The sequence below is a fragment of the Nicotiana tabacum genome, chromosome 21 (genome assembly GCF_000715075.1).
Source record: "Nicotiana tabacum cultivar K326 chromosome 21, ASM71507v2, whole genome shotgun sequence".
NCBI classification, from domain to species: domain Eukaryota; kingdom Viridiplantae; phylum Streptophyta; class Magnoliopsida; order Solanales; family Solanaceae; genus Nicotiana; species Nicotiana tabacum.
In genome coordinates, this window is record NC_134100.1 from 51,925,206 (window position 1) to 51,937,463 (window position 12,258).

The following is a 12,258-nucleotide window of genomic DNA, read 5'->3' on the forward strand; positions in this document are numbered from 1 at the left end:
TAGAAATCATGCCTATACACTACTACAAAAGGGCATTTGTCGGCAATTATTTAGCGGCAATAAGTCAATTGCCGCTAATAGATTCTATAAGCTGAAATATTAGCGGCAAATGACCATTAGCCAGTAAAAAATATCCTTTTACCGACAATAAAAATAAATTGCCATTAAAAATTACTAAGGTTTTTCTTTTATTTTAACTTTCCCTCCCTGCCCAAAAAATAAATCTTTCCCTCCAAATTTTTTGTACAAGAATGAACGATTCCCTCCAATGAGAAAATAATAGGAAAACCTATTCCTTCATTGAACGGATACGGAAGAGACGAGCGATTAACAAAATCGCACATATAGGTCTCCGGCCAGCTTTTTCCCCAGATAACTGCTCTTCTTCCCCAGGTATCTTCGCTTTTTACTCAGCAGATGCGATTAACAGTTGAGTTTGGATTGTGCTGCTCGATTATGCTCTATCGCCGTTGTTAGTATTCTCTGTTTTATCCGTTTCCCACTTCTCTTTTCGTGTAGGTTTCAAGATTGTTGCAGAACTCATTCTTCTCCTTCAATTTCTTGTCTTTATCGGCAAAACAATCTGCTTACCAGGTACAAATTTGTGCCTTCAACTGTTGCGATTTGAGATTTGCGAAAGTACAGTTTTTTCTGCATATGCGAGTCATTTGTGATATCCGACTGCTGTTAAATTGACGTGCGATGATTGGGTTTATTCCTCCTCTGTTCCTTGACTGTTGTATGATTTTGTTCCTCTGTTTTCTGCTATTCTTGTGATTATTCAGAAATTTTATAAGTGTCGTCGATGCATATTGATGTTTTCATTGAATCTACCACTAGTCGAGATATGAATTCCTCTATATGTTTTCTGTTATTCTTTTCATTGTTCAGAAATTTTAAGTGTCATCGATGCATATTGATGTTTTCATTGAATCTACCACTAGTCGAGATGAATTCCTCTGTATATTTTCTGTTATACTTGTGATTGATGTTTTCATTGAATCTACCACTAGTCGAGATGAATTCCTCTTTATATTTTCTGTTATACTTGGGATTGTTCAGAAATTTTCTAAGTGTCAGTCGATGCATATTGATGTTTTCATTGAATCTACCACTAGTCGACATATGAATTCCACCATGTTCAAAATATTTGCCCGAGTATGACATATATATTGTCTTCTATTGTTTTGTTAGTTGATGGTTTAGTGCGTCGTTAGGCTTATTGCTGGTTTTTTACTTATTACAAAGTGAGTTTTTGTGGCTAAAAGGTTCTGAAAACTATTTTACATCTTTTAGTCCTCCTTCTTGCCCTTTCTCGAGTTGGGGGTTCTGTTCTTCAGAAATTGATGGTCTACATAGTGTTTTCAAAACGTTGAATTTGGTACTATGCTTTAAGCCAAGTTGAGATGGATTGAACTAGATTTCACGTCGATCACGTTATGGGCTGAAACGACCAACATATCATATTATGCACAATCTTGGTTGTTGCCGAATTAGGGTATATTGTGTCTACTTTAACTTTCAACTTGCATACAAGATCTACATCAGGTCTAGTTCTAGTTAATAAATAATCACTAGTCAGATTATGAGGCTATATCTGTCCTAAAACTTCATATGGCCAACAGGTAAACTCCAGCTTCGTGGGTGCTCCAAAGTGTAACTACAATCACTAATAGCTAAATTGTCGAAGCTACATCTGATGGACAGATAAATCTAGATTATTACTTTTTGAGTTAGCAAACAATCAGAGAGCATAGCAACCAACAGCTTAAATTGCTTGTCTCATTTTACTAGCATAGTGTGTGAGATGCACGTAAAAACTTTATGGCATTGGTTACATAATTGAACTCTCATGACTGAAGGTGTTTAAAGGGGATAGGATAGACCTAAAATCTCGTGAAAGGAAGTCTCCTCAAATACTTGCAATCTCTGGGAGTTCATACTAAGCAAACAAAAAGAATGCAATGGAAACAAAAAATCCACATACAGGATTAAAGCTTAGTCGTGTCCGTCACTTACATGTTATGTTAATAATCTTTGTAGTGTATTTAGAGATTTGTACAGGGAGTTTCGTGTATTTAGAGATTTGTACATGGAGTTTCTAGTTTTGGAGAACTCTGATCTAATGGAGTATCCGAATGAAACATGTCAAAATGGAGCGAAAACATAGACTTAGGATTCATGTAGCTGACCCTAACTAGTTTGAGATTGAAGATGAACAAGACTGTTTTTTGTTGTACAACAACATAGATGATTTTTCCTCTCTTAATTTGCAGCTCAAGGTACAAAATAAGTGATTCCAGTAGTGTAATAATCATCCATAGAGTTAGTCCCTTACTCCCTTTATCACTAGCATCAGCCAACTGCCTATTTTTTGCCTTTCTCTGCACAAACATTTACATATCTGATATTGAGTAATTCAACTATCTTGTCGTCGTTTTTAGAGCGCTTTCTTGGTGTCTGATCATTTGCTTCACGCAGCCGACAATATGCTCAGGCTCAGCTAATGATGCCATCTTTCTGATTTCTTGCATAATTGTTGGTTTCAATTTCATATACATGAGAAAGATAAAAAATTTTATAGAGGAATGATTCCCTTGTTTGAGAAAAACATTTGTGTACTATTCCCAATTTTGGGAGAGCACAATGATCAAATTCTAATTTTTTCACACAAATTGAAGTATATCATTGAGGTCTATGAGACCAGGAAAGACTGGATTCTCTTTACCATAAGAGAATGACTTTATGTATTAAATTTTTTTTATAATTTTAAACAAGATTTGTTGGGTCCCAAACTGGAAAACTGAATCGAGAAAAGAAAAACTGAACAAAACAGCTATTGTCGAATAACTGAGAAGAGATAGAAGAGAAGAATGAGATAAACGAGTATATCCAGAACTTTGTTCTTTGTTGTACAATAATCTTTGAGCTATGGAATTACATACTAATAGGATGGTTATTTTACTACATTTTGATTAATTCCCTCTTTTTACTAACGAATTTTTAGCTCTTGCAGTAAAGTGTAGAAAAGAAAAGAATATCTTGAACGTCATGGACAATCCTAGAAATAAAAGATGGATGCATTGTGATAGAGTTAGTAAAGAATATTTGGATGGAGTAGATGATTTTATAAACCATGCCTTTTCTGACATAACGGACCTATGAAAATTTTCAGAACTGGATTCCGACCCCGATATCAAAAAGTCAACTCCCCAGTCAAACTTCCAACTTAAACTTCATATTTTCGCCATTTCAAGCCTAATTTAACTACGGGCTTCCAAATAATTTTTCGGACATACTCCTAAGTCCAAAATCACCATATGAAACTATTGGAATAATCAAAACTCTATTCTGGGGTCGTTTACTCAAAAGTCCAACTCTGGTCAACTCTTTTCATTTAAGCTTCAAAAATGAGAATTGTTCTTTCAATTTAATCCCGAATCTTTCGAAAACCAAACTCGACCACACCTGCGAGTCATAATACATATTACGAAGCTGCTCGAGACCTTAAGTCACTGAACGGGTCGTAAATTCTTAAAACGACAAGTCGGGTCGTTACAAGATTCAAGGTCTTATTGTTCATGAACATGCAGTGATGAGATTAAGCATGAGACTAGTAAAGAATAATGTCTTTTTCCTATTGTTGGGGAGTCGTACGGTGGAGTAGATGTATTTGAGTTAGATGAGAAAACATGGTTGCAAGCACATCGGCATGTGCTTTTCAATTGTGAGTCAGAAGTGGTTGAGAATTATAAAAAGTAAGTATTATATCTATTATTTAATTTATGTATATTACTTATTTGATAACAAAATTGATATATGCGAGTTACGTGAATAGGGAACATATTGCTGAAATCAAAAGAGCACATCATAAGCGTCGTTTGACACAACATCAACTTGACCGTATGCATTTCGATACATTCCACGAGTGGTTCAAAGAGCAAGTAAGTAGTAGGACTAAGTCATTGGTTACATTAAATTATTGTCCTTGTACAGATATCCATATTTACAATTGTATCTTTTATTTGGTTAGGTAAAGGAGTTGGAAGCTACATCTAACATCTTAAAGGATGTTAAAGTCCTTGCACGAGGGCCGAGTTACATTACAAAAGGATTTAGTGCGTTTGATGTAAATAATGGCTATCGATTCCGAACAAAACAAAGTGAAGAGTTCAAGGTGACACAAAATAGTAGTGTTATGGTCGTTTCAAAGACTGAAAGTTATGCAAGCACAAGTGACAATGCTCCAAAATCTGCAAATATCACATATTATGGCAGATTGAATGATATTGTGGAGTTAAACTACTATGAAAAATTTAAGGTTACCTTATTTAAGTGTGATTGGGTTGATATATTTTCCGGTAGAGGAATTAAGGAAGACGACTAAATGTTGGTAGAGGAATTAAGGAAGACGACTTGGGTTTCACACTTGTGAATTTCTCACACCTGACAGACTCTGGCGATCGAGAATGTCATGAGCCCTTTATTTTTGCAGAACAAGCTCAACAAGTAATATTTGTGCAAGATCCTCAAGATCATGAATGGTTTGTCCCTAGGTTAATTAAACCTCGAGACATTTTTAATATGGGGGAAGAAAATAATGTGCAGCTTGAGTCATCAACGCAGAGTGATGCCACTGACTTAGCTATTTTAGAAAATGTTCGTGTTCTAGAAGATGATTATAATGATTGGGTAAGAAGTGGTGTCCATGGAATAGTAATTGATACAAACGTACATTCTCAAGCTTCTCTAAATGATGGTGAAGCTAATGTTGAGGGAGGAAATGACATAGAAAATGAATGTGATTCTGAATAAAATAGGTGGAACTTATAGAATAATTTTTTTGCAAGTGTTATTTAAGAACTCCCAAGGGTGTTATTTTTTTACTTCAGAAATTTGATATTGGATGTTTGAGTGAAGTTGTGCTTTCTTTTACTTATATTTTGCTTATTATATCCATTTAAATGTGATATGCTAAGGTGGTATTATCACTTGATAATTTATTTTTTGTTGTTGTTGTTGTTATTATTATTATTATTGTTGTTGTTGTTGTTGTTGTTGTTGTTGTTGTTGTTGTTGTTATTATTATTATTATTATTATTATATGAACGAGTTCAATCTTTTATACATGATATTTTCTTCTGAATGTTGGCTTTATTTTTTTTAGAAGTTCTCTATCCCAAGACGGGGAGAAGCTTATGTCCTAAAGTCACTAGGAAAGAAATGGAAAGATTACAAGTGCGATTTAAAAGGTGAATATCTGCCAAAATATAAGACTAAAGACGCTTTGCTGAAAAATAGACCAAGTCGCATACCGAGGGATCAATGGAGTGGTCTTGTCTCCTATTGGCTTTCAGATAAAGCTAAGGTATTAACAAATCCTTAAACACCTCTACTTGATTATATTTTAGTGTTTTGATTTTAGTTATGCTCAATTTTTATTTATAATTTATAAGATATATATTTCAATGACTGAGGCGTGCCCAAGCAAATAGAAACAATAGGGCCAATCAAAAGATGCCTCACATAGGAGGATCCAAAAGTATTGCTACCTTGATGGATGAGCAAGTAAACTTGTAAAAATTACTAATTATAATATTTTAAAATTCTTTTTATCTGACATCAATTTTATTGTATTAGGCTGTAAATGGAGTAGGGCCTACACGAGCACAAGTTTTCTTATTAACTCATACAAAATGTAAGGATGGTAGACCACTGGATGATGATTCTGCGAAGGCAATCGTAAGATTTCTTTTTTTATTTAAATTTATGAATTGGGAAATAGTTTAGAAAAAAACATAAAATCAAATAAATGAATTCCAACTTGGATTTATGTATTCTATGGTCAGGAAATTATAAATGAAAGGATGAATAATAGTGACAGCTCTACTGATCAACCTCCTCGCAGTGTTGCTTGGGAAGGCGATGTGTATTCCCAGGTGTTCGGAAATGACAAAAGTGGGTATGTTCGTGATTTAGGACTTGGTCCAACTCCTTCTGTGCTATGGGGTAGTAGATCTTCCTTAGGAAATATTGTTGCAGAGGATTCGTCTAATGAGGCCGTACAAAGGTTAATTCGTCTAATGAGGCCGTACAAAGGTTAATTCGTCTAATGAGGCCGTACAAAGGTTAACACAGGAGATAACTGAGTTAAAGGATAAACACAATGAAGAAATGAATCTGATGAAATAAAATCAGGAGAAGATGCAATCAGAATTAATCCAAATGAGACAATTGATGCGCAAATATGTTTCTAATGAATCTATGCCTCAAAATATCAATGGCACCTCAAGTGAACAGGTAACTCGATTTCAGAAGTTATAGACATTCTTAATGAAGTTTCAATCCTATAAAAGTATTGTTATCTATCAAGGATACCTAGTGTTGCTGAAAATACTTCACTGTCTCACGGTACTACTCATCTTTATCCTTCGGTGCTACTATTTGAGTTTTCTATTGTTTGAATTTTCCTCCAATTTTTTTATCATTAGAATCTGATTTCATGTAAACTTGCAAGAAATGGAAACAAGATATAGTTTCGACTTACATGCTTCCATAATTCGATTGTAACTTTATCAGTATTAGTACCATTTACATAAGAAATAAAAGTCCATTGGCAAGTATAATGCTACAATATGTTATAATGCACAGATGACCTGCAAGGCCTAATGCAAAATGACAAAGGCAACAATCAAATAAGAGAGCAATAGATAATGAAATAGCAGTCATGAAAGTGAGGTCTTCATAGGCCATTTGAAGCACCAATAAGATCTGTAAGGTAACACACATGGCAGATGACTTGCTAGCGAGTATAATGCTACGATATATTACAAACAGGGCAGCTGCTTCTTTAATGCCTTCTCCTTTATCAGCTTTCTCATCTTGGCCGTTTCATCCCACATTTGTAACTCCGCATAGATATTAGACAATACGATATAGGCTGAAGTATCATCTGGATCGATACATAGAATCTTCTCAGCATCATATTTTCCCCAGACAAAGTCTCTGTTAGCTTAATGATGTGTATTCTGATCTCGGCTTTAGAACGTGTTTGGGCAGAGTTGGCACCTTAGAGTGTGAAGGCAGCTTCCTTTCTAGTAGCATCCTGACAGGTTGCTTTTGGGATTGGTTACCTCTGTATAAACATTTTGAAGGGAAGCTAATACACTTTCCTGACTGTTCCAGTTGTCCTTTTTGAGCTTCTTTTGGGGGTTTTTTTGGTAAGGAAAGATGAAGATTGACAAAGAACCTGTGGATGATATCTGTTCTGGTAATAGAGAGACAAAGTGGGCACATCATATGTTGTAGCGGGATGCATTTCCCGACAAGCCTTAGTAAACAGATGCAGCTTCCAAACAAGTTGTTTGTGCACCAGCTTCGATAGTAGCAGCTGCATTTGGTGTACCTATTACAGTAGTTATTTTTACCTCCTTAGTATACTGCCCAGCTGTTGTAGCAACGACCTCACCTAAATTCACCTCACCATCACATGTAGCTACAATATGAGAAGTGTTCGTGCCTAGCTTAGCAGTCTGCTCATTGCACTTGGGATTTTCCCCTCGTAACTCCTATTCGTGCTTCTCCACCATAACTGATTTTTCAGCTGGCTCAACAGATGCAGTAGCAGGTTGAGCATGTAATTCAGATCCTTTCTACATTGAAGTCTTGCCTACAACATCTGTTGCTTCAATATCTGGATTTTGGTACTTAGATCAAATAATACAATGCAAAAGATCAAATCTAAAATAATGGACCTTCAAGTATAAAGAGAACAACTGTCATGGATGATGAGAGATTGATGAATGAAACTTTCTCCACTCTTTTAACAACAGACAATTACAATGTGGCCTCTCCATTCCTTTGTTTCCTCCTGTCAGTATACCGTATCCAATCATTCAATTGTGCTATATCTAGATGGCATTTGAGGTAAAATGGCATGCTTGTTAGCCACATAAGTTTCAAGTATCTATTTATAATGTGCTTGAATGGAGTGGCTGGATTTCAAGGTTCGAAAATCTGCTTTAATAGCAACTGAAATATAGAGATTAAGTGCAGAATCTGAAACGTAATAGCAACTTCCAAACGGAACTGGAGAGAAACTAAAAAGTATATTGTTTCTAGGTTCAGAAGGTTAAGAAGGCATGGAACTCCTCATCCAGTATAACAGAAAGAAGTAGCTGCCATCACAACCCCATGACAACCTATGTATAAGTGATACTTAACCCTAGTGTTGACCTAGTAAAGTTGCATGGTTCATACATATCAACTAGGAGCAAAGATAAGGCTGGGCAGTTCTACATAACACTGCCACTGTACCACTACCAAACAAATGAAGTGCTCAACAACCAAAAAAAAAAAATGATTTGTTTTCTTCAGTGATTGGTATTCTTCTATATATTCTTGAATCAGAAATACAAACATTTGTGCTAAGGTTATTGATCAGACAAGAACAATGGCTGATGTCTACAGAGCTTTCTTTGGTTTTTTTTTACTTTTTTTCCTTCTTTTTTTTTTTTTTTGTATAATGGAATCTAAGGTTATGGAATCTTCAAGATGTTTTTTCATATTATACTTTGTCCTTTAACACAATTATTTTATAATTTCAGGTCATACAGTCTGATGTTCGATAATTTAGCGGTTGGAAGATTTCAAAATGATGAAAAGTTGCGGAAATCATTTGAAGACCATCATTCGTCTGGATTAGTAATATGATGACATTAGCTATTTAGTCCAAACAATATGTTTTTATGTTTTAATTTACTGTGATATTAATATTTTTGATTAGTACTTTCTTTTGTTTGTTAAGATTTAATAAGATATATTATGTTAATTTTGAATTAATATTAATATTTTTTTTTGGGTCATATTCTATACAAATGTAGTAACTATTATTAATTGTGGCTAAATTATTGCTATTATCGCTTGTGACTTTTAGTTTGGATTGAATTTAGTAGCCATTATAATTGCCGCCAATAATTACCGTTAAAGATAATAATTTTTAGCGGCAATAAACCACACTTTTTACCAACTTTTACTAGAAACGCCGCTAAAGGCTTTGCTGACCCCGGCATCAGTGGCAAAACACTAATGGCCGGTAAAAGATATAGCGGCTTTTGTTATTGCCGCTAAAGCCGTTTTGTATTGCCGCCAAAGGCCTTTTTTGTAGTAGTGATAGGACTCTATGTTGACTGTTGAAACTGTTTAATTGTATCTGCTCGCTTAGAAACCATGGATATAGGATTAAAAACAATAAGAATTAACGATTACTCAACTGTTTCGTCCAAGTTTAATTGTCTAGACATCATGCCTATAGGTTTTAAACGGCACAACATGCTCTATTTCCAGATCTGCCTACTTATAACTACCCGTCCACCTAATCTTAAGCATAGTTAACTTGAGTAACAATTGTTCGTTTACTTGATCGTGTGCATGTGTCTATATGAGGAGGTAAGCTTGAGCTTTTGTGCTACTTGCAGTTTGTGTGAAGTCCTACTTGTTTCGATTGTGTGACGCTTAGTTTTCTCATTTTTAAGCAGCCTAGGTGAGTGTAGAACCACCCACATAGTAGGTCCAAAATCTCTTGGGCCATAGGCATGGGATGGTAAAGCACACATAGGACGCGACTTAAAATTGAACTAGTGCGCTTTAGGTAAACAACTTCAAGATAGTAATCGGGTAGCAGGAGATGATAGTTTGTGCTCGCTGAATAATATGAGCAACCCTTATACTTAGGAAAGTTTCGAAGTATTATTTATGTTGCATGGGGTGATCCCTTAGGCTAAAAAATTTAGGATCCCCCTGTATACGATTATTTCTTGTACATTTGCTTATTGAAGCCTAGATTGGACTAAGATGTATCTTGTAATTCTCAAAGAGTTGTACCAATTACTTATTAGGGGACACGTTATTTATTTCACTTGTGTATAATTCCTCTTAATCAATTATTTCGTCATATTTTCGCTTTGAACAATTAATTAGTTATTTGAACTCTCTACTCTCTTTTAATTGACATGCTCACGTAAGTTAGTTATAATCCAACAATCCGCACATAGTGTAAAATTCGGCCGGGAACCACAGTTGTAGACCTCGAAGAGTGCCTAACACCTTCTCTTTGAGGTAATTTGAGTCCTTACCCGTTATTTGGTGACATAGACTAGATAAAATAGAGTTAAATAGGTGCCCTAACTCAACTCAAAACCGTCAGGTGGCGACTCTTCTCTTTTAATACCCGTTTAAAAGAGTTGTCATATGTCGAAACCTGCTTTTGCGAGAAAACAGGGCGCGATAATATCCATTGGGTAAATTTATAGGGGAATCCTAGATCATCCTTGACTTGTAACAAAAAACTCCATTCTACACTGTCATATGCCTTTGGTAGATCTACCTTAATCATGCATCTATGTGATATGTGCTTCCTTGAATAAGCCTTAATCAACTCATGGGCTAAGATGATATTGTCAGCCCCTTTCATTCCTGGAATGAAACCTGCTTGAGCACCATTTATCAGAGATCCTATAACCTTCTACAACCTTGAAGCTAAGATTTTGGAGATGATCTTATACAGCATAGAGCAACATGAAATAGGTCTGTAGTCTTTGATGGTATTAGGATTGGTGATCTTAGTCAATAATGTAACTGTAGTACAGTTAATGGCTTGTGGCATCACACCAGTAGAAAAAAACTCAGACACTGCTCCATAGACATCTTCTTTAATAACTCCCCATGCTTTCTTCAAAAAGACAACATTGTACCCGTCAATGCCTGGAGCTTTATCATTACCAATAACATGTAAACACTCATCAATTTCCTGCGCAGATACTGCCTTAACCAAATCCATTGATTGTTGATGAGTAAGTTGAGGACCATTTTTTAGGATTTGAATGTTCACAGCAGGTAAAGATTCAGCTGCAGTACCCATAAGGGACTTATAAAAATTAACAATTTCTTTCTTGATATTCTTAGGCTCAGCTAGTAGTTCACCATTTAGAGTTGTTAAGGTTGTAATATTTTTCCTGCAGGCTCTATCTTTCATCATAGCAAAGAAGTATTTGTTATTTCCATCTCCTACATCAATCGAATGAGCTCTGGATTTTTGCTGAAGTATCTTTTCTTCAATAAGTGACCATTTCTCTAATCTTAACATAGCATCTTTCTCCATAATTCTCAAGTGGTCAGAGTAGCCTCTAGCCATCAGGCCACTCCTCGCTTGGCTAGCTTTCTGTCACATTTTTGAATTCTTTGGTATTTAACAGCTTAAAATCTGATTTCATAGCTTTTAGCCTGTACCAGATAGTAGCTAACTTGCAAGAATGATGAGCACCATGCCATCCTTCAGTAACAATTCTTAAAACTCTTCATGTTCAGCCCAAACATTAAGAAATCTGCAAGGCACTTTGATATTGCTATTTCTTCTTTGAAACTTCAATAGTAGTGGTGTATGATCAAAGATGAATGGATCCCCAACTTCAACAATCAGATGACCAAAATTCAGCATCCATATATCATTCCCCAATGCTCTATTAATCTTGCTAATTACTCTGTCCTCCCCCATTTGCCCATTTGTCCATGTAAAGAACTCTCATCTCTAAGGAAGTTTAGAGATCATTGCATCAGAACAGAAATTGGCAAAATCTTGAACTTCTGCTTGAGTCACTGTATGCTTTATAGTCTGTCCTGAGCAGTAATAATAGCATTAAAGTCACCCCATAATAGCCAAGGCTGATTTATAGTTTGAGCAAGATTTCTGAGCTTTTGCCTCATATCCTTCCCCATTTCTAAACTATTATATCCATACACCACAGTTAGAGCACAATTGAAATTACAACTACTAATCTGTACCACATCCATATGCCACACGTTTCTATTGAATAGCACCCAAATTCTTCCATTAACACCATGATCATAATTATGGACTAACTCCCAGTTTTGTACAATTTTAGGGGCAATAGCAGAAGCATTATATTGTTTAATTCTAGTCTCCACCAAACCTGCTAAGGTAATATGATTGTCTTTTAAGTATTTAGCCAATTCCTTCTGCTTATATCTCTAGTTTGCCCATCTCACATTCCACTTGAGCAGTGTCATTTAGAAGGGTCTGAGGTACCACCTCTATCAGATGGATGCATTATAACCTCTTGACCTCCAGATTATAACGCTCCAAATACATTTTTCATAGCAATAGAGAGAGCCATACCATCTGCAGACCTCCTAGGAGCTGATACACCATTTGTTTCCTTTGGAAACACTATTACTATGATC

At 35.5% G+C, this 12,258-nt stretch overlaps 1 protein-coding gene across 4 annotated transcripts; it reads left to right on the forward strand.

Annotated features, from left to right (window-relative positions):
* The first annotated feature begins 207 nt into the window (after window positions 1-207).
* LOC107830300 (uncharacterized) lies at window positions 208-8,864 on the forward strand. Of its 4 annotated transcripts, none has more exons than XM_016657830.2 (9): window positions 208-393; window positions 520-594; window positions 3,017-3,758; window positions 3,839-3,944; window positions 4,034-4,177; window positions 5,168-5,368; window positions 5,641-5,742; window positions 5,850-5,962; window positions 8,607-8,864. In XM_016657830.2, the coding sequence occupies exons 4-9, from the start codon at window positions 3,906-3,908 to the stop codon at window positions 8,710-8,712; spliced, it is 705 nt and encodes a 234-aa protein (XP_016513316.1). In that variant the 5' UTR covers window positions 208-393; window positions 520-594; window positions 3,017-3,758; window positions 3,839-3,905; the 3' UTR covers window positions 8,713-8,864. The 4 variants fall into 4 exon arrangements, 2 of the variants coding, with proteins under 2 accessions (XP_016513316.1, XP_016513323.1); XR_001658121.2 differs by having other exon boundaries at window positions 217-393; window positions 5,850-6,300; XM_016657837.2 differs by lacking the exon at window positions 5,850-5,962 and having other exon boundaries at window positions 210-393.
* Window positions 8,865-12,258: the final 3,394 nt, after the last annotated feature.

What these genes read in the sequence shown, in the direction of transcription:
- LOC107830300 (XM_016657830.2), top strand. Translation starts at nt 3,906, where the DNA reads ATGCATTTCGATACATTCCACGAGTGGTTCAAAGAGCAA. An exon ending in AACAAAGTGAAGAGTTCAAG is followed by an intron (nt 4,178 to 5,167) that starts GTGACACAAAAT and finishes TATTTTTTTTAG; the next exon opens with AAGTTCTCTATCCCAAGACG. An exon ending in TTCGGAAATGACAAAAGTGG is followed by an intron (nt 5,963 to 8,606) that starts GTATGTTCGTGA and finishes TTATAATTTCAG; the next exon opens with GTCATACAGTCTGATGTTCG.